Source organism: Panthera tigris, chromosome A3 (assembly GCF_018350195.1).
Source record: "Panthera tigris isolate Pti1 chromosome A3, P.tigris_Pti1_mat1.1, whole genome shotgun sequence".
Taxonomy (NCBI): Eukaryota; Metazoa; Chordata; class Mammalia; order Carnivora; family Felidae; genus Panthera; species Panthera tigris.
This window is the reverse complement of record NC_056662.1, coordinates 118976347-118999653: the sequence shown is the minus strand read 5'-3', so window position 1 is coordinate 118999653 and position 23307 is coordinate 118976347. Positions and strand designations below refer to the sequence as shown.

Below are 23307 nucleotides of genomic sequence, written 5' to 3'. Positions count from 1 at the left end.
CAAGCCCCACATGAGCTCCATCCAGGCTGGCAGCCCAGAGCCTGCTTTGGATTCTCTGTGTCCCTCTCTCTCTCTGCCCCTCCCCCCACTCATGCTGTTTCTGTCTCTCTCAAAACAAATAAATAAACTTAAAAAAAAAAGTTGGCATTTTCTGATTAGCTTATCTCTCATTCTCTGCAATCAGAACAGAAAACGTTTATACACTTCCTGGGTGGCAGCCACTAGAGTCTGTTCTGGTCATTCACAATATCTAGATCATTCTAGGTTAGTGCAAAATTTAATAGAACCATTTGATCTCATCTATTCCTACTGTCATCATATAAATTCAGACACATGATGGAAACAGAGTAACTTATAGCCTCTCTATTTAGGAAGCGTACTCAGTTCTTTTTCTCCCTCAGTAGTTTACAGTGTTCCTAATTCTATTTTAAAATTAAAAAACGGGGGGTGCCTGAGTGGCTCAGTCGGTTAACTGTCCGACTTTGGCTCAGGTCATGATCTCACGGTTTGAGCCCCGAGTCAGGCTGTGTGCCAACAGCTCACAGCCTGGAGCCTGCTTCAGATTTTATGTCTCCCTCTCTCTCTGCCTTTGTCCCCACTCGTGCTCTGTCTGTCTCTCTCTCTCTCTCAAAAATAAATAAACATAAAAAAAAATTAAAAACCAAACAGCAAAAACAACCCTTCATTGTCATAAAGGATAACTTATGTTGAACTAATTTTTTCCTCATCTAATACCATACCAAACATACACTGAAGGCAAGGCCTTACTTTACATCCCACCAACCTTATTTACATAATTTCCCATACTGGAATTCTTCCAATACATTTGACCCTTGGGATTACAGGAGTGTAATAATACAGGAGTAGTAAACATGTTGTGGATTATCTAACAAGGTTTAGGAAAATACTTGCCTTTTCCTGTGGAAAAAAGCATCTTATACTTCTTAAAATCCTCCAAAGTATTTATAAAACTACAAGTGCTATTTTGTATTTTTATACAAAATAAAATATTGTATTTATTATCCAGGCAGACAGCAATTAATGTTATTGAATTTCTGAAACTCTTAATAAAAAAGCACTTTTGCTTTAAATACTTTAAGATCTACATAATTTTTAAAATTTCAATTATATAGAATAATACATGATTACGATCTTTACCATTTATCACACATAAAGCTAAACTCCCTTGACCATCACTCAGTCTTGTCCCTAATCTTCAGAGATAACTACAAACATCAATTTATTTTTCCATATTGAGCTTTTTTTTTTACATTGACATTATGAGTGTATTTCTGCTAAAAATATAATATTGTTTTGCAGATATGTATTTATTTTTTATCAATGGCATCATGCTCTACATGTTGTAATATAACTTCAGTGATTCAACATTATAGTGTGGTGATGCTTCCATGTCTATATATATAAAACAACCATATTACCAACATTTAATCTTGCATAATTGTCCAGCATATAGATATGCCATCATTTACATAAGGGATTCCCTAACTGATATATATTAGGCTACTTGCAAGTTTTTGCTATTACAAACTTTAACACAAATATGTGTGTGTGTGTGTGTGTGTGTGTGTGTGTGTGTGTGTGTGTAATTGATATGTGTATTTATTTGTATTTTTCTAACCTAAGTTCCAAAACGTTCAAATGCTTAGTCATGGGATATGTGCTCTTAAAATTTTAATAGACAGGGGCGCCTGGATGGCTCAGTCAGTTAAGCATCCAACTCTACTGTGGCTCAGGTCATGATCTCATGGCTGCACTGTCAGTGAGGAGCCTGCTTGGGATTCTCTCTCTCCTTCTCTCTCTGCCACTCCCCTGCTCATGCTCTATGTTTCTCTTTCTCAAAATAAAGAAATAAACTTTAAAAATAAAATAAAATTTTAACAGACATCACAAAATTTCTTTCTACAGTAATTTATATTCCGTCAAACTGCCATTAGACATTTTTCTACATACCTGCCAACGCCTGATATTACAAATTAAGTTCTTGTGTATACCAACTGAGGATAAAAGTAGTCTGTTAAGGTTCCATTAATTACTAGTGAGTTTGTATTTATAGATCATTTTGCATTTAAAAAATTGAAAGCTAGGTCTTTGAACAGCCCAACAAAATAGATGGATGGCTAAGTAGCACTGGGAAAAAAGATACATGATAAACGAACAACACTGAGGAACAAAAAGGACACATAAAAGAACGCTACACACAACTTTAAACAATTTTCTTTAAAGATTTTATCTATACCCAACATGGGGCTCAAATTTACAATCCCAAGATCAAGAGTCGCATGCTCTACTGACTGAGCCAGCCAACTGCCCCACAGATAAATACGTATTTTTAAAAATCAAGTGAGGGGACCCTGGCTAGCTCAGTGGACTGCTTGAGCCTCTGACTTTCGATTTTGGCTCAGGTCATGATCTCACAGGGATTCTCTCTCTCCGCCCCTTCCCCTGCTCAAACGCAGGCACCCACATGCTCTTTCTTGCTCTCAAATTAAGCAAACTTAAAAAATAATGAAAAATAAAAATAATATCAAAAATATCAATAATATCAAATGGACCATGTTTTAAGAGAAATTTCCAAAAAAACCCTTTTTCTAAAATTAGTTCAAAAAGCAGGAATCAAATGAGACCACTAAAAATAGATGAAACTGAAATGCTAGCACAATTTTTAAAAGTGAGATTTAAAAAATTTTCAAGAAAAAGATAATTTCTACAATTGTTTTCCAAAAATCTAGAAAAATATAGAGAGCTACCCAACTTATTTTATATTAGAACCATCCTGAGTCCAAAACTGTACAAGAAAACAACAAAAATCTTAAAAAAGAAAATTCTATAACGTATTCAAAAATAGGTAACAACATGTAGAGTTTACTCCAGAAAGCTAAGTATATGTTAACATTAGAAAATCTAGCCATGGAATTCTGTGTTTTAATAGATTTAAAGAGAAAAGCTACCTGATCATCTTAATAAATGATGAAGAAAACGAACCTAAAAAGTTCAACACCTATTCATAATTTAAAACAAACAGGGGCTCCTGGGTGACTCAATCAGTTGAGTGTCTCAGGTCATGATCTCACCTTCGTTGGGCTCTGTGCTGACAGCTCAGAGCCTAGAGCCTGCTTCGGATTCTGTGTCTCCTCTCTCTGTCTCTTCCCCACTCACACTGTCTCTCTCAAAAATTAACATTAAAACAAACAAACATGCACACAAACAGAAGCTTCTCAGGAAGTTAGGAACATATGAAGAGCTTTTTTTTTTTTTAATTTAAATGTTTATTTATTTATTTGAGAGAGATCCAGGGAGGGGCAGGAAGAGAGAAGGAGAGGGAGAGAATCCCAAGTAGGCTCTGCACCGTCAGCACAGAGCCCAGTGAGGGAGTCAATCTCACAAACTGTGAGATTATGACCTGAGCCAAAATCAAGAGTCAGACACTCAACCACTGAGCCTGCCAGTGCCCCACAAATGAAGAGCTTTTTAAACGTGATAAAAAGACTATCTACCATAAACCTACAACACAGAGGTACATATATTACTAAATCCAGATTGGGAAACTACATGAAATTTTTCCTTAAAAGGACCTAATGTCCTTTCAAGAAATTGTCAATGACTTCCAGAATCATGCATTTTTAATCAAGAACATAATACTTCTGTTAAACACAGACTAGCATGATTACCTGTTTTAGTGCCTTCTTGCTGTGCTTCTGTGATGGAGAAATGACTTTACCTGCTGGAATGGTAGGTGATGGGCAGCCTGACTGGGGAGAGGATGGTTGTGACAGTCTAGACGATACTAGTTGGGGGGAAATGACAATAAAAAAGGTGGTTATCAGAGTTGGTATCAAGCACCATTCCTTCCCCAATCATATGCTGCTACCTGTATTAAGAACTGTGACCAAACACTTTTGGGAAGGATCTTCTTTTTGGAGTTCTACTGCAACAGCCTCCCTTTTCAGTTTATTTCCTCAGAAAGCTCTAGTGAAGGATGATAGGACGGGGAAGGGATGGGTGTTAATATTCACTACTTTTCATTTTTTTATTTTTCAATAGATTGATTGAAGCAGGAAGAATATAAACCATGAGTCATCAAATTAGATAAAACTGAGAAAAGATTCTAGAGCCTGTTGTACAGTATGTGTGTCTTAAGGTAAATCTGATGACAACATGATACAGTGCAAGGGCCCTGGGCTGACAGAAAGGGTCCAGTTTTCCCTATTTTAAAATGAAGGCGATAAGGCCATTCCACCTCAAAAACTCTAGAACAGCTTTAATTCTTATATTCCTTCATCTCTTAAATCAATAGTTTCAGGCCCACCAGTCAGTGTGAGAGGGTTGTAGGATACCTCTAATGGTAGCAATGGACGTTTGCACAGGGTATAACCCCTCTCTACTCATCACTACTTGTTTTATACCCCATCAGAGCTGAGCCAAACATCAGTCTTATGTGAATGAGGGTTTCCCCTTCAAGAGCCTGTCCTCTTCTAATAAATAGCAATTACAGTTTTAGGTTCTGTAAAGTTCAGCAGTGCGTGCAGCTCACGGCGAGAGATAACGAAACTGCTGATTCAGACCCTTTAATAATAAAAGAATAATTGCTGCCGCTGGTGATGACTCTGGAATAGTGTTGACAGAGTGCGTGCTTACTGACACCTTCTCCTTTCCATGGCAGCTGGACTATAAAGGCCTGGATAGCAAAATGGCATCCCATTTAGCTATGGCTAAAGAGCTTTAAGATACCATATAAAGTATGTTGGTAGGTAGCTACCTGATATAAAAGTGCAGAAGCATGCATGACTCATTGGAATACACAGGTTTGGAAAATAGCATTTCCATGGGTTCTCAGATGTCCTAACAAAGGAATACACAATAGAGAACATTTCAAGAGGACAAGAGCAGATAATACTAAGAAGGTTGACTTGTCAGACTTGGTATTGGCTTTGCATTCCACCCTTATGACAGGGTTTATATATGGGAAAGAACTGACATACAGTAAGTGTGATGCTTAAAAAAGCTCACTGTAATCTATCATACAAGAATAAAATTGGGTAGTTCTTGAGATAACTGAGCAGCAAAAAGAAACCACATCCTCAGTCTACTTATGTGGACCAATTTTAAAAAATAACAGCTTTACTGAGATAAAGCCCCATACTGGTTAGCTGTCACCCCTGTTTCCCCTAACTATGCCTCTAATCCCAGGAGGTCAGTAATCTACTTTCTGTCCCTATGCACTTGCCTATTCTAGACATTCCATACAAATGGAATCAAACAATATGTGCTCTTTCATGACTGTTTTTTCCACTTAGCACGTTTTCAAGTTTCATCCATGTCAGAGCATGGATCAATACTTCCCTTTTATCACCAAATAATATGCCATTGTATGCACACACTGCATTTTGTTTATTCATTAGCTGATGATCACTTGGGTCATTTACGTCTTTGGCCATTCTGAATGATGATGTGAAGAACACTCATCAGCACAATTTCATGTTGGACAGATGTTTTCAATTCTCCTGGGTTCATGTATTAAAGTGGAGTTGCTGGGTCTTACAGCAAGTCTATGGTTAACTTTTGAGGAACTGTCAAAATGTTTTCCAAAACGGCTATACCATTTTTATAATTCCACAGGAATGTACGAGGGTTCTAATGCTTGTCAACACTTGTTATTGCCTATCTTTTTCATTTGAACCGATGTTTTTAAAGGGACATAATGAAAATAAAGTTAAACACTATTAATATTTGACTATGCTCACTTTCTCGTCAATGGTTTGCAGAAATCTGAAAATATGCATTTCCTTACCTACCTCAAATACTGCCTAAAAATAAACAGAAAACAAAATAATTCCCTTAGAGAATATAAGAATTCCATTTTGCAGCCTGAAAAAGGAACAATAAAAGCTATCCGTATTACCACGGCAAACTGTTTGTGGACTGTTCCCCCTTAAGGCAAAAGCCCTTTCTAACAAATGAAACCATAAACACGTCTCAAAGCCAGCCAAACTCAAAGCCAGCCAAAATAAATCACGAAAACTTCAGGACCCACCAAGTAAGGAGTATCTCCCAGATTTGACTTATGCCAAGTACTGGTCTCATAACGTATATGAAACTTTGTCCTAACTTTCATATGTTTAAGGCTCAGAACTACAAACAACAAACAAGATTTAAACACATGGTGAGAAACTTCCCTCTCAGATTGCGTTTTAGTGGCTACCTGTCTTCACACACAAGTTTATTAATAAGAACCAAAAGTAAGTATCTTGTGTGTATCTAATAGTGTGCTAGGTTCATGTGAACAGGATTTCACTGAACTACCCTTTAAGGTGGGTCCAAGTCCGCTTTCTATTCCCACCCAAACTCCTCCAATTCTCCCCTCAGAGATAACTAAGTAGTGTATTTGGGTTGGCATCCTTGCTGACCTTTTTCTACAAAAAGAAAAAAATATGAAAAGATTTTTAAGGACATATATTTATGCAAAAATTTAAATATACACATTCTTCTGTATATTGTGAGATTATCTAAATTTTACATATCAGGAAATGTAATGAGTTTGCCAAAGGACTCAGACAGTAAGGGGCATAGCTAAGATCCAAACTGAGTATAGTTTCATTTTTTTATTTTTATTTTTATTTTGAGAGAGAGAAGAAAGTGTGTGTGTGCACAAGCCAGGGAGGGGCAGAGAGAGAGAATCCCAGTGTGTCAGCACAGAGTCCAGTGTGGGGCTCGAACCCACAAACTGTGAGACCATTACATGAGCTGAAACCAAGGGACGCTTCACAGACTGAGCCACCTAGGCGCCCTGCAAACTAGTATTGTTTTCAGAATGAGTGGGTATTTGTTGTGAGCTGAATGGTGGCCACCAAAAAGCTATGTCCTAATCCCCAGAATCTGTGAATGTCACATTATTTGGAAAAAGAGTCTTGGCAGATGGAATTAAGTTAAGGATCTTGAGATGAGATCATCCTGGATTATCTCAGTGTCCTAAATCCAATGACACAGAGGACAGACAGAAAAGAAGGCGATGTGAAGACAGGCAGAGATTGGAGTGATGTGGCCACAAGGCAAGTAAGTCAGCAACCAGTAGAAGCTAAAAAAAATACAAAAAACAGAGTTCTCCCCTAGAGCCTCTGTAGGGAGTGTGGCCCTGCTGATACCTGATTTCAGACTTCCGTTCTCCAGAACTGTGAGAAAATAAGTTTGTTTCAAGGCACCTAGTTTGTGCTAATTTGTTATAGCAATCTCAGAAAAGTAACAGTATGTAAATTGATTTTAAAGTGTCATGGTCAATCCATAGATGTTTATATATTTGAGATGTTTAAATCAAAAACAATCATTGCAAATTTGGCACTCAGATTGTCCCCTTTTGAGTTAGTGTGAGAGCCTGTAAGTTGTAAACCATCTTTAGGACATGGCCTCAGCAGTAACCAACTGCTTCTCCTTGCTATCTAACAAGAAAGAGTCCGAGGCAACCTTGCATCTTTTTCTCCCCCAACTTGGATCAGCCACTTTTCCAAGGACCACTGGTATCTTTCAAATAGGAAATGGTATTAAAAGACCATGTGCTGCACCGAAGGGGGTAATCACTTGCTACAGGGTTACCACTGGTTCTAGGACTTTAATGGTTAGAACAAGAAAGGTCTTTTTTTTTTTAAATTTTTATTTATTTTTAATTTTTTAATGGTTGTTTATTTTTGAGAGAGAGAGAGACAGAGTATAAGTGGGGGAGGGGCAGAGAGAGAGGGAGACAGAATCTGAAGCAGGCTCCAGGCTCTGAGCTGGCAGCACAAAGCCCACAGGGCTTAAACTCAGGAGCCATGAGATCATGACCTGAGCCGAAGTTGGGCACTTAACCAACTGAGCCACCCAAACGCCCCGAAAGTCTTTTTTTTAGAAGGAGAAAAATTCATGCACAGATAACAAATTTTAATTTTATGTTACAGGACTATCACTTAACTTTTCTGATTTTATACTTCTATCACTTCCCTTCTTCCCTGATAACCCTGGTTCCTAATAACATTACTGTAATTATTAATGTTTTCCTAATATACATCTAGTTGCAAAGAAACTGTACCAATATAATTACTGAAAACAAGACTACTCAAATATAGTTTAAGATGTCTTTGTGTCTGGACTCCTACACCTAAGATAGATCCCAAACAACTTATGTATGTCATTATGCCAAAAATTTGACATATACTTCAGTTTGCTTTGTTTCATATTTCTAGAAAGTACACTTTAAAAACTTGGTTTAATTATGTAAAGCAATAAAACAAGTTACTTCCATATAAGCCTAGCTCCCTCCCCTATCTACATTACTTTATTACTTCTCTTCCCTTTTAGGAAATTGTATTAACTATCCTTCCATTTTTGTTTGCTTGTATTTTTGTTTTGGCGAAACCATAGTGTATATATTTTAATACTTTTACTTTTTTTTTAAGCAAAAAAAAATCTGCACTGTAAGCTGTTCAAAATCTTGATTTTTTTTTTTAACTTAACTAATATATCCTGTGGAACATTCTAGAAGAGAATACAGAGATCTTCCACATTCCTTTTTTAATAGCTACACCGAATTCCACTGTACAGATGTACCATAATTTCTTCAACCAGACTTTGGTGAGTATGTCCATTCTTTCTTGTCTTTTGCTCTTATTAATACAATGTCTTAATCAGTGGTTCTTTAAGGTATTGTACCAAGAAAAACACCATCAGTACCAAAAAATCTGTTGGGAATGCAAATTACTAGATCCCAGTCTAGATCTACTGAATCAGAAACTTGGAAGGTGGGGCCCAGGAATCTGTGTCATAATAAAATCTATGTGATTGAGAAGCATTAGTCTTAAGCTATGCTATTTTGTATTGTCGACAGTGTCTGAGGATTGATTCTTAGAGGTGGGTTTGCTAAGTCAACAGATAAAAATATATGCTTCCAGAAACAACACTTTAAAAAGTTTTATTATTCTCGGGTTTTAAAAGGAGCTCACCCATGTTTTCTCCTTTTAGTACTCAGTTTCATGTTTTACATTGTATCTCTCGTTTGTTTGAAATTTATCATGGAGTATGGTGTGAAAAATGAATCCATTTTCGTCGTTTTGGAAAATACAGCTCTAAATTCCCTTCTCTATCAGACTTTATCTCCACGGATTCTTTTGTCAGATTCATTAATTGCATGTGTCATCTACACACAGAAGCAGCTTTCCCCTTTTTTTGTTGCTCACTGTTCCAACGGCTTTCTCTTGCTTACTTGTGTTGGAATATAAGAACTGAGACACTGGGCACCTTGTTCTTGACTTGTTCTAACCTAAGGGCAAGCCACTGGTGTTTCCCCATTAAGATGCTGGTTTTTTTTGACTAAGTTATTATGTTAAAATAGTATCCACCAATTCTCAATTTTATTGAGTACTGAATTTACACAAAGGCCTTTTCAGCAAGTACAGAGATAAGATTTTCCATATTAGTTGTATTAATATGATAAAGTATAATGGATTTCCCAGTAATGAATCATACTTACAACCTAAAACCCCATTTTTTAAGGATATATAATTTTTTTTAAGTTTACTTATTTACTTTGAGAGAGACAGCATGCGCACATAGCCAGCGTGTGTGTGCAGGATTTGAACCCACAGATCATGAGACCACAACCCGAGCCAAAACCAAGAGTCAACGCTTAACTGACTGAGCCACGCTGGCGCCCCAGGATATATAATTTTTTTAACATATGGCTGGATTCTGTATGTTAACCTTTAAGATCTTCCCTCAATGTTCACAAGACAGCTTTGTACTTTGTGGAAAGTTTTAAAATTTTACTTCGAAAAAGAATCTGGATGACCTTTTTTCCTGCACTGGAATAGTTTTAAAAACATTGGGATTGTTTGATCTTTAAATATAGTCTGTGAACAATGAATTTCTGTTTAAGTATGTGTTCTTTTGAAGGGGAGCTCTTCTATATCCCTTTTTGCATGAAACTTTATTGTTTAGATTTTCTATCTCTACTGGGTTCAATTTTTATGCATCCTGTTTTCCTACAAAATCATCTCACTTCATCTGAGTTCTTAAAGCTTGTGAAAAAGTCTTGTGGTTTAAAACTTTTGTTTTGGTATTTACTTCAATCTGAATTTGTATATGTATATCTTTTCTCTTTTTAAAGGTCAGTGAAGCTGGTCTCTTTTATTCATTTATTTTGAAACTGTTTCTATCATTGTCCCCCTCTCAAATTCAGTAATTTCCATTTTAATTCTTTTGCTCAGCTTTTTATTGCTTTACTTTGTTCTTCTTTTTTCTAGCTTTCTTGGTTGTATGTATATTATTTTTATTTATTGATAAGAGGTATTCAATGCCCTGATTTGTTTCCTGGTAACTACTTTGGCTGTAACTCACCCAGATGGCCCTACATTAACTGATTTCTGAATGTTAAACCAGCCTTGTACACTTAGAATAAATCCTATCTGGTGGTGATGTATAATTCCTTTTATAAATCATTGGATTCAATTTGCTAAATATTCTGTTGACAATTTTTGCATCCATGTTCATTAGAGACATTGGTCTGTAGTTTTCTTCTCATGTCTAGTTTTGGTATTAGTGTAATGCTGGACTCACAGAATGAGTTAGGAAGTATTCCCCCTGCCTCTATCCTCTGCAAGAGATCATACAGAATTGGTATAATTTCTTCCTTAAATGTTTGGTAGAATTCATTAGGGAATCAAAGTGAGCCTGTTTTTTTTTATTCTGGAAGGTAACTAATTACTGACTCAATTTCTTTAACAGGCACAGGCCTGTTCAGACAGTCTATTTCTTCTTGTGGGAGTTTTGACAGATTGTGTCTTTCAAGGAACTGATCGATCTCATCTAGGTTATCAAATCTGTGGGCACAAAACTGTTCAGAGTAAAAACAAGAAAAACTGTTCATAGTATCCCTTTATTATCCTTTTAAGTCCATGGGATCTTTAATGATGGCCTCTCATGTCTGATATTCATAATTAGCTTTCTTAGCTTCATTGATCTTTTCAAAGAATCAGCTCTTGGTTTCATTGATTCTTTTCTACTAATATTCTGCTTTCAATTTCATTGATTTCTGCTCTAATTCTTAGTATTTCTTTTCTTCTGCTTGGATTTAATTTAGATTTTATTTCCTCTTCTTTTTCTGAACTCTTAAAGTAGAGGCACAGATTACTAATTTGAGATCTTTCTTCTTTTCTAAACTAAATTTCCCTCTAACCCCTGCTTTCTTCACTGCATACCATGACTTTTGATACATTGTGTTTTCATTCTCATTCAGTTCAAAATATTAAAAAATTTCTTTTCTTCTTTGACCCATGTGTTATTCAAAAGTGTGTTGTTTCTTTTTCTTTTTTCTTAAAAGTTTTTGTATTTATTTAAGTAATCTCTATATCCCACTGGGGCTCAAACTCATAACCCTGAGAATCAAGAGTTGCATGCTCCTCCAACTGGGCCAGCCAGGTGTCCCTCTATTACTGACTCTTAGTTTAATTTCACTGCGGTCTGAGAGCAGACATTATATCATTCCCATTCCTTTACATCTGTTAAGACGTGTTTTATGGACCAGAAAAAACTATTTTCGTGTCAGTGGGAGAGTCAATCTTCTTAGGGATGTACTGGATGATATTAAAATTAAGAAACTGTATTCATCAAAATAAAGTTTTCAGAAAATAAAAAAGGCCACAAAGGAGAAGTTACTTACAAGATATACCTTCAATTAGGTAATATATGAAGAACTAAGGAAAAGATGACCCATGAAAAATTGAAAACACTGGAAAAGGCATTGCACAAAGGAGGCCATCCAAATGATTACTAATGAAAAGGAGTCCAATTCTGTTGGCCATGATGAAAATACAATTTAAAACCATAAGGGACACTATTACACAGTAACCAAAGTCTAAAATGTAAAAGACTGACCGTTGGTGAGCATGTGAAATATTAGTTGAACTCTCATACATTACTGGTATGGCTATAAATTGGTACAAGCACTTTGGAAAACTGTCTGGTAATACACACTACACTTAATTCTGCTCCCAAGTATATACCAAAAGAAATGGGGGGGGGGGGGGGGGAGAGACATACACAAAAGCATTCACAATAAAGTTAATAAAATAGGCAAAAACTAGAAATAACCTGGTGTTCATCAATGGTAGAATCGATAAATAAATTGAGGTACTGGGAAATATTTATAAAATAGAATACTCTTCAGTTTTAAGAATCTGATGAATAGGGGCACCTGGGTGGCTAAGTCGGTTAAGCGTCTGACTCGATATCGGCTCAGGTCATGATCTCACAGTTCATGAGATCGAGCTCCATGTTGGGCTCTGTGCTGATAGCAAGGAGCCTGCTTGGGATTCTCTCTCTCCCTCTCTCTCTCTGTCCCTGCTCCCCCCCAAAATAAATAAACATGAAAGAGAAAAAAATTTTAATGAAAATATTTAAAAATAAAAAAAATTTTTTAAAGGAGTATGAATAAGATACACAAGAATTTGGATGAAATCTTACAAGAGCACAGAGAGGGCCACTGGGGTGCTGACGCTATTTTGTTCTTTGATCTGAATACTGGTTCATGGTGCTGTCCTATTTGTGAAAATTCAACAAGCTGTATACTTACGATATCTGCACTTTTTTAGATATATATAATCAAAAATTTTAAAACAGGTAAAACTAATCTATACTGACACAAGGGGCAGAAGTTTTTGCGCAGTGGCTAGAGATGTCATAATGCCTCTGCAGTGGTAGTGAAGAATCATTATAGTTAATTATTTACTTATGGAGGTGCAGTTATTTTCCACTCTCATTTCAAAACAAGGGCTTGTTAAAGAAATACAGCATCCCCAACAGTTTCTAAGGTTGACAAATCATTTAAACCACTGCTGTTTAAATGTGGTCCAGCTAAACCATTGCTGTTCAAATACAGGTCTGCTACAAGAGAAATAACAACAGTGAGAATACGCATTTAGACACTTTCATAGAAATCTGACACTGCTGGGCCATTTTTTATATATTTTACGTAAGTATCAGTGCACAAAGGATAGAGGAGGGGGGAGAGAATGGTCGTTTGTGATGAAAAGTTTGAGAATAAACCAGCTAGCTGAGGAGGGGAGGATGCAGGGTAGGGGGTGTACAGAAAGGGCTTGGGAATAGTGGCCACAGTCACAAAATAAGGAACCAAGATTTCCTAGGGCTATATCCTACAAGATGAACATATTAAGAATAAGACACTGTTTGAAAAATAAACATTAAGGCTGCGTTTTAACTTCATCAAGCCCCTGCTTATAATCTTTTTAAAAAAATGAATTACATTTATTTCTTGGTAGATAGTATGTGTGCTTGCACATACGATTTTTCAGTGCACAAATTCATGTGAAAGACACATATTTCTTGAGTTCTGAAACCAACACCAAGCAGTGGGAAAGCAAACCTCTGTTATGCTTTTTGCCTTCTCTCCATTCCAGCGTTTTCCGGGTTTCATAGATCCGTACTGATTAGTGCTGGGACACCAGCGTGTTGGCCCAAAGGTCCCACAAGGCCTGAGACATGTTTATAATCCTAATCTTACAAAGTGGCATTTAGAGAAAAATAATCCCTCACACTTCTGTACTACCAGTTATACTTTTAACTTCAAATAAAACCAACTAATGTCACCAATTAATCTCATCCTGAATTAAGGAAATCTACTCAAAACAAATGATTTTCAACAGTAAAATGGAAATAAATTCTTTTAACCTATATACCAGTGAACAGAAATGAATTGAACTAACGTAAATGTAAAGGCCGCTTTTAGGAAACGGACTTGAGCAATGAATGCAGAGCAAGGCAACCCCTTGGCTGAATACAGACATCAGGCAACCCATCTCCAAACATCCACAGGCAGTAACTGACCAAGGGGTACTTACAACCAGGCACAGTTACCAAAAAAGGGAAAATTCCATACATCCCCATACCTCCTCACCTTCCCCCCTTTAAAAACAGCCCCCAACCACTGCCTCAAGTCAGACAGCCTCTCCTCTAGGGTCCTGCCTGCTGCTCCCTTGCAGTGTGTTCAATAAACTCCTATCGCCTAGGTTCTGCCTCAGGTGAATTCTTTCAATGCCTATTGCCCCACATTTGGAAGACCCCATCCAATAGGAAGAGACATCACAATAAACACTAGTAAGTAGAAAAAACAAATCAAAGCTAGTATATTTAACTAACTGCAATTTAAATAAAAACTTGAAAGAAAAAAATAATAAAACAGAAAAACTAAGTGGCACCTGGGTGGCTCAGTTGGTTAAGTGTCCAACTCTTGACTTCAGATCAAGTCTCACGGTTCGTGGGATTGACCCACAACTGGGCTCTGGCACTGTCAGCAAGGAGCTTGGGATTCTCTCTCCCCTCTCGCTCTCTGCCCCTCTCTCTTGCTCACATGCATGTTCATGCACGTGCACGCACTCTCTTTCTCTCGTTCAAAAACAAACTTTATTAAAAAGAGAAATAAAAAAAATTTTTTAAAAGCTAGTATATTAACTCAGATCTTACATGGACAAAAGGATGAGACCAACAGCAAATGGACTATAAACAAAAATTTCGTTCCTCTTGGTATGTGGCTACAAACATTTGAAAGAGTCAGCAGGGTTGCTATTCTCTGATCCAGAATACCACATTTCTTAATCCTCCTAGTAAATTACTTTATGGGGCGCGCTGGTTGCTCAATCAGTTCAGCGTCGGGCTTCGGCTCAGGTCATGATCTTGTTTCGCAGGTTGGAACACTGCATCAGGCTCTCTGTTGTCAGCACAGAACCCTCTTCTGATCCTCTGTCCCCCTCTCTCTGCCCCTCCCTGCTTGTACTCTCTCTCAAAAGTAACATTAAAAAACATTACTTTAGGGGCACCTGGGTGGCTCAGTCGGTTAGGCGGCCGACTTCAGCTCAGGTCATGATCTCGCGGTCCGTGAGCTCGAGCCCCGCGTCGGGCTCTGTGCTGACAGCTCAGAGCCTGGAGCCTGTTTCAGATTCTGTGTCTCCCTCTCTCTGACCCTCCCTGTTCATGCTCTGTCTCTGCCTGTCTCAAAAATAAATAAAAACGTTAAAAAAAAATTAAAAAAAACACATTACTTTATGCACACCAATACCTTATAAATAATGGAGACTAGCACTAAATATTAAGTCTGATCCCTACTTCTTTCCCGTACTTTCTTTCCACAAATCCCCTTTTCCACCCAAACTTTACTTCATCATATGGATTCCTGAAAACACTGTACACATGCTGCTACTTTCTTGCCTTTATATATGTTTTTTTTTTTCATAATATATCCTGTATTCCTCAGAGGTTATACCCCCAATGGAAGGAAGTATATTAAAATATTATTCTAGGGGTGCCTGGGTGGCTCAGCAGGTTAAGCATCCGACTCTTGGTTTCAGCTTAAGTCATGATCTCATGGTTTGTGACTCTGAGCCCCTGGTTGGAATCTGCACTTACAGCTGCAGAGCCTCCTTGGGATTCTCTCTCTTCCTCTCTCTCTCTCTGACCCTCTCCTGCTCATGCTCTCTCTCTCTCTGTCTCAAAATAGACATTAAAAAAATTATCCTATAGCTTACACAAGCCGTAGTAACCCAGGTAAAGTTAACTATTCCCTTCTCTAATGCTGCCATAACATGACACATATAAACACTTGTTACTTATTAAACTCATTTGCTAATTGCTTCTTTTTCTATCCTTCTAGCTATGGATAGGGCCCACACCTTATTCAAATTGGTTTCCCAAATACCTGGCAAATAATACATATGTACTGGAGAATGAATGAGTGTGGCAAGCATTTTAAATAGAGATAATTCTTTCATTTTATAAATCAACTAATGGCCTAAAGAATACTTCCCAAGTATATCCTGACCTATTGGTACTACTCCAATGTGGACTGCTCAACAGCTTAAAAGCACTCGTATTTAGAGAACATATTCAGTATCTGATTAGAAACAAAAATGTTTGCTTTCTTATAAACACATAGATACAATATTAACAAATTCTGATAAAAAGATCAGCAGTTACTTACTATTTGATTTTTAAAACCCAGCAAACTAGTAGAGAAATGAGTTTTTCAGCTTAAGATTGTTTTCAGAAAAATATTTAAAATAAATTTCAGAACTTGAGGCTCATTAAAGCCAGTTTTATATAGTTTACTCAAGTAGTTTCAGATTGTTGGATAACTGGTACTACCCACTGAGTACGTGTTCAGAAAGTACTACTTTTCAGATATATTACATCATTGAGAATTTTCCATTTCAATGGATGATTATACTGAACAAGATCAAAAGGATACAGACTATCCATGCTAGATGCCTCTGAATTGGAGGCCTTAGCAAATAGACCCTGACTATTATCTTTTTTCCTGAAGATATTTGATGGGTCCCTCTGAAGTATCAGAAATACTATCAGAGAGGTGCCTGGGTGGCTCAGTCATTAATCATCCGACTTCAGCTCAGGTCATGATCTCATGGTTCATGGGTTCGAGCCCCGTGTCAGGCTCCGTGCTGACAGCTCAGAGCCTGGAGCCTGCTTCGGATTCTGCGTTTCCTTCTCTCTCTGCCCCTCCCTCACTTATGCTCTGTCTCTGTCTCTCCAAAATAAATAAATGGCAAAAAAAAATTTTTTTTTTTAAGAAATACTATCAGAAATAATGAAGCAATAACATTACAATTGAAGCTTAGCTTCCTACAATTGAAGGATTAACAGCTGAAAGACTGATAACAACTGAAGTATCCAAACTGTTTTAATTTTCATCAACAGTAATCCTTCTCTTAAGGGAGAGTTCTTTTTTCACAATAGTTTTCTTTTGAGTAGTTTCATTTCTAGAAGTTAACAGACTTTTAGTTTTTTATGTACCCTCTTCCTACTCCAAGTGCAGTCTCCTTCAAACTTGGCAGGGTGTGGCTACGATTAATATTCGAACAATCCCCTAACCAAAGATGGAGAGGATACCTGGGTACCCTACCTATCCAAGTCCTAACAGTGGAGCCATCCTTAATATATGACAGAGCTAAAACCTCTGACTCAGCCACCAACCACACCAGAGAAGAAAGAGAACATCTCTCTCAAAGCTCTCTCTCTCCACATAAGTTAACTTTGCCCAAAGGAGTTTTTCTCCACAGTGTACTAATTTTTAAAGAAGACATTTCTATAAATAATCATCCTCATTTAGTAAACTTACATGTATAAATGATGTTATAGGGCAGGCAGGTCTTTGGTATTTTAAATAACTCCAAACATAGTATTTGTCAAATTTCTGATTTAAAATACCTCTGCATAAGCGATAAAATTAACATTAGATCATGCCCCTGGAAAGAATCTGTAATTCCTTGTAAGTCAAAAGGTATATCTTACATAATTAATTTTTCTTTTAAGACATTTTAAAAGCAGGCCAAAATTTAACAAAACTTTTTTCTATCAGAAGATAAAAATAATACTTCTATCTTTGCTTCATGCTGCAATATTTGTATTTTATTTGGGGGAAAAGACAGAGACTTCACTTAGCTATGATCCTATAAAAAAAAAAAAGCAACAAAAAAAGTTGACTCTAATCATTTTTTTCTAGATTTACTCCGCCTTACCTTGGCATGGAATCCCATAAAGCTCTTCTCTGAACATGGTTTCCTGTCTGACAATTAGGAACCAAAGCTATGAACTTCTAAGTTCTTCCACTTTACATGGAAATCAATAAACTAGTTTTAATATTGGACTGAATTTCAAAGTTCTGTTCTCTGCCTATTTGGCTGAAAGGTATACCTATTATCAAGAAAGGTTCTATCGATTTTCAACTAGAAGTACCAGTTCTGCTGTCAGAGCTCTTTATTTTTGTACATAAAAGGAAGTGGGTTTTGATACTATCTCAATGTTCTTCCTGTCTTACAATGCATTTGAAATAAAATGATGTCAGATTGAGAGTAACAGCCCTAAATAAGAAAACGGAATAGGCACAATTACTTTGCTTTCCCTTTATTAATAACTGTAACTGATTTAAAACTGCTCTGCTACATGTTGCTACTAGCACTGCTAACTACAAGTTTTCCACTTTCATTTGCACTGGACTACAAAAACATTCCCAGATTACATAATATACACCTAAAAATTTACCTATCTAAGCCATACGCCATATGTACGACCCATGAACGAGAGAAGCACTTTCTATGAGAAATGAAATCATTCTTCATTACTGGTAGCTCAGCAAAGAGTAAACATGAATTCCACATGACATCATGCGCCCCTCTTATCTTTATCTTCCAAACACCATTTAGCCCATTCTCCTCTTAGTTTACTGAACTTCCTATAATGAGAAAAGAGCTTTACAGAACATGTCATCTTAACGTAAACTGAGGATAAATACTCAATAATGTGATAATTTCTAGAAAAGCAATGAATACAAAGGCAGTTCAATAACAATTTATTTAGATCACAATTCTGAATTTGCTACTACTTCCCTGTTAAATATCTTCTATTATTATGCCAAGTATAGCACAAGGTTATGCTATTTTAGATCTATTAACCTATTAACAATGGGATTCTATTGCTATTTCTTTAACGTTTATTTATTTTTGAGACAGACAGAGAGAGACAGAGCATGAACGGGGGAGGGTCAGAGAGAGGGAGACATAGAATCTGAAACAGGCCCCAGGCTCTGAGCTGTCAGCACAGAGCCCGACGCGGGGCTCGAACTCACGGACCGCGAGATCGTGACCTGAGCCGAAGTCGTTCGCTCAACCGACTGAGCCACCCAGGCGCCCCTCCTCTTAATTTCTTAGAGACAGGCTTTACCAAACATGTAACAGCCCCTACTCCACAACAGCTACTGCTGCATATGTGGCTATTGAAAAGGAGAGACCTCCAAGACCATGATTTTGTTCCCAAATTCACTAGTCTGACCAACTTTGTTATTGATTTCTGTTTCCAGCCACATCTAGAAATTATGAATCTTGCTAACTGCTTCTCTTGCTTAATGACTTGGCTTGGTTCCTAATCTTAGAACAACAATTTGCAAACTTAAAAGTTTAAACTGGGGACAAGCAGGAGATATAGACCCCTTACCACTTTTGGCTACACCCTCCCAAAAAAAGATCCTTAGTGGAATCTAAGGAATGTAAAGCCCTGGACCACACCTCCTTTCACTACTGACAGGGTGTGTGTATACACACACACACACACACAAGAATAATTACCACAGGTACTAGCTTTATTTGACTTTATACCATTTGTTCCTAGTATGTGAGGTCTAGGTTGCTCTCTTAAGTGGTTGTGATCTTAAAGCTAAAATCCTGATTACAAAATGTGCCCAAATTGCATGTGTGGTAGCTTTACCAGAGGACACAAATGATGCCACCAATCATCTCAGTTCTCTCCAGGAGTAGCACCTGCATGAATGCAGTGATGGTAATGAATCAGACTGCTTTTCTCATACAGTTCCACATCAATAGTTCCAAAGGCACCTAAAATTAATTAATCCAGGATTCCTACATATATCACTCTCGTTTCTAGATCCAAAGAGAGTTGACCTATAACACAAACCTAAGAGGATATCCAAGCTAGGGACACCCTCGGATGTCTATTTTGTTCTGGAATATGAGTCCTTGTAAAGAAACCACCATGATCTGGCTTAAAATCTGCCCTGCATGTACAGCTGAATTTATGAATACTGAGGTGAAAACAATTTGCCCTCTTTAAGAAGACTCTGACAAGAAGCTACAGATAATCGGCAAGAATAGATAATAAAATGCATCCTTAAGTGGAAAATCCATCTCAGGTAAGTTGTAGCAACAAAGACACTATTCCCTAAAAAAAGTTTTTTGGATAAGCTATGAAGCAGACACCAAGCAGGAAAGAGCAAAGACCATCAGACTAAATTTAGGCTTTGCTAGCAGAAATGAAAAGCATTCTTTTCCTAGTAAGCATATAGCTGTTAGAGCAAAAAATGCTCAAATTTTAGAAGAGAAGGTTAAAGAGACAAGAAAAAAAATTAGAACAGTCTTTAAAAAAAAAAAAAAAAAAGGCTATGGCTGACCAAGAACTGAAAATAAATCCAGATAAAACCTAGAGCTATATATGGAAACCAATTTGACAATAAATTTCATATACTGAAAAAAATAAAAATAAAAATAAATAAATAAAAAAACCTAGAGCTATGTTGTCCAACCGACAGCTACTAGCCACATGTGGCTATTTAAGTTAAAAAAGAATAAAAATTCAGTTCCCAAACTGCCATATTTGAAGGGCTCAATAGACATGTGTAGCTACTGGCTATGTTGGGTTGGACCTCCATAGACACAGGGCATTTCCATCACTGCAAGAAATTCAACTGGACGGTACCGATCTAAAGGGAAAGGGAAAGCGACGGACTGTCCTAGGGTCTGAAAAAAGAGGAGCTAACAAGGGCATTTGTCCTATAGCATTCAGTACTTTATTGAGAGATCAGGTGGATTTACCTTTCCTTTTCCACCTGCTCTTTTTTCCCTCCTTGTTGCTGCCACCATCACTGCTGCTGCTGCTGTTCTCAGAACTCTGGGAATCTGACTGACCATCACTGCTTTCTTCTGAACCTTCTGATAGCTCTTTCACCCCATCCGGCACATCTTTCTGAAAATGTAGGCATCCAATTAGGATTAATCATTACCATTTCAGCAAATAGGAATTAAATTTCTGATATGCATTGTTTGCAACTTAACTGTGCTGATTAATTTTTAGTATTATAGGATTCAGTAGCAGAACCAGCAATATTTTCTGAATTCCTGTCATCTCTCTTCTTTGGGTCAATTTAGCTAATGTTTCCATCTACATCCAAAGATAAAAATTATACATGACAATCATATGCAAGCACAATACAGAGGCTCAAATTAGACAAAAACTGGAAATATATTAAGTCCAAGTAAATGAGGAAATGTTCAGAATAAAACAAGTATATAATAAAAATTTTGTAAAAGGTAGATATATTCATCATCCATACACACACACACACACACACACACACACACACACACATTATTTGCATGTATGTACCATTATGTATTATGAATTCAGTTGAGTCTGGTTAGGAACAGATACTGTATTATTTGAATCTGATTCCTACATATTGGTTAATAAGTAGCAAGAGTCAAATATAAAAGAAATTAAAATTTTTTTTTGTATTTTTAAGTAATCTTAAAACATGGGGCTCGAACTTACAACCCCAAGATCAAGAATCACGTGCTCTACCAGAATGCCCTACCAACTGAGCCAGCCAGGCACCGCAAAAGGAATAATTTTTTTAAACACTTGGGTGCCTGGGTGGCTCAGTCGGTTGAGCGTCTGACTTTGGCTCAGGTCATGATCTCACAGCTTGTGAGTTCAAGCCCCGCATCGGGTTCTGTGCTGACAGCTCAGAGCCTGGAGCCTGCTTCTGCTTCTGTGTCTCCCTCTCTCTCTGCCCCTAACCCACTCACATTCTGTCTCTGTCTCTGTCAAAAATAAATAAACATTAAAAAAAAAATTAAAAAAAAAAAACTCATAAGAATCTTTGGTTTCTACGTTGGATAGTGAGATTGCTAATCAGAAAGGATAACCTGTGTCAGCACAGTATATGAGAAATATAACAGTATATGCTGCAAGATCAAGAACTTGGAAATAAAAACTTTCTGGGTTTGAATTCTGGCTTTATCTTCTAATTATGCAGCTTTGGCCAAAGTCTTAACCTCATATGCTTCAGTTTACCTGTCTATACCATGGGGATAATAGTACCTACCTTAAAAGATTATTCAGAAATTAAATGAGTTAAATGTAAAATGCTTAGAATAGTGCCTGGCATATAATAAGAGCTTAGTAAATATTAACTACTATATATGTATATAGTATATAAAAATATACACACATAAATATACATATTAATGTTATTTCTAAGGTATGAAACTATGGATGGTTCTTTTTTCCTCTCAATGTATTTTTTTTATTTTCCCACATAATTAATTTTTATAATCAGATAAAAAATAATTCCGACATGTAACCCTCCTACCTACAACTGGCACTCAGAACATTACAGCCAAGATAATAACCTCTGATCTAGTAAGGAACTGATACTTCCCACTTATGTTTATATCCTAGCGCCATTTCTAAGTCATTTCTTATGTTATATACTTTCTTAAAATACACACCCTATATTTTTGTATTCTTTCCTTCAAAATGCAGGACTTTTACAGTTAGTTGCCAGCCAGACCTCCTGACCCATAGGTTCAACAAGTATTTTAAGTACAAACATAATGCTTCTTAAACTTAAACTTGTGACCCTTTCAGGATCAACTGGTCAACTGTGCACACCCCAAATCTCAGAATCATTTCACCTCATCATTACCAACTCCATATAGTATACATTTTATTTCTGTAATGTCCCTCGCCTCTATCTCTTCTACCACTCTCATGGTTCAGGTCAATTATCTCTTGCAAACAATCCCTGCTTTATCCTTAAATCGATCCTACTTGAATTATCTTCCTAACAGATTTGATCATGCTATTTTCCTGAAAAACCTCTGCCATCTCCTCAGCTATCTCTCTTTTTTTCTCTCTCAAACTGCTAAGTCAGGTCTTCAAAAGCCTCCAAAGTTGGATCTTTACCTCATGTTAACCCCACCCCCAACTCGTTACCACACTAGCCCACACACAGATTATGGTAACCAGTCTAATTTACTCTATTTTCAAATCCATTCTGAATCTTTCTATCTGTGCCTTTACTTAAGCTATTTCCTTATCCTTGGAAGGCCCCCCTCCCATTACTTATTTGTAAAAGTTTATCCCAAATCTTACAAGTTAAAAAAAAAAAGCTTTCTAGATCCTTCTTTTCAAAATTAATCTTTATTTCTCTACATGATCATGAGGCCTTATAGTATAGTACTTTATATCACAGTACATTTTGTCAGTATGCAATTGCTTTAATAACTATGTGAGAGTCGAGAGATCAGCGTCCAGTTTCTTCTTTATGACCTCCACAGTGCTCAGCATAGAGTAGGCATTTAATTAATGTTATTAACAATATGGAAGGTCTAGAACAACTAAGACTTAAAAGAAACACAAAAAGCTCCCTGTGGGAGTAGAGTCCCTAATCACAGAAGTTTTAACAAAGTGTATAAAAAGGAGGTTTTATAGGTAAATTAGAACTTTCTAATGTTAGTGGGCTACACAAAACCACTGAACATAGTGATGACTACAGCTCAAAGCTAAAAAGAGGGGACAGAGTCCCACGTACACATGGATAACAGTCAGTGCATGCCAAGCATTAATTCTCCTCCTGCTGATAATTTCTTCTGGCATACAACCCCTTTC

At 37.0% G+C, this 23307-nt stretch overlaps 1 protein-coding gene and 1 long non-coding RNA gene across 8 annotated transcripts in view; one reads left to right on the top strand and one right to left on the bottom strand.

Annotated features, from left to right (window-relative positions):
- The window catches only part of ASXL2 (ASXL transcriptional regulator 2), a 125877-nt gene that overhangs the window by 25738 nt on the left and 76832 nt on the right, over window positions 1-23307 (bottom strand). For 5 of the 7 annotated variants that reach the window (XM_042982342.1, XM_042982344.1, XM_042982341.1 and 2 more), the window contains 2 exons: window positions 20448-20598; window positions 3690-3805 (listed from right to left, as the gene is read on the bottom strand). In XM_042982342.1, coding sequence (XP_042838276.1) covers window positions 3690-3805; window positions 20448-20598 — 267 coding nt within the window. Of the gene's footprint in view, window positions 1-3689; window positions 3806-3889; window positions 3988-4777; window positions 6671-20447; window positions 20599-23307 lie in introns of those variants that run through there. The other 2 variants (XM_042982346.1, XM_042982347.1) reach the window with 2 other exon arrangements.
- LOC122237418 lies at window positions 8577-17713 on the top strand. Its single transcript, XR_006215968.1, has 2 exons — window positions 8577-8619; window positions 17570-17713. It is a non-coding gene; the product is annotated as an uncharacterized LOC122237418 (long non-coding RNA).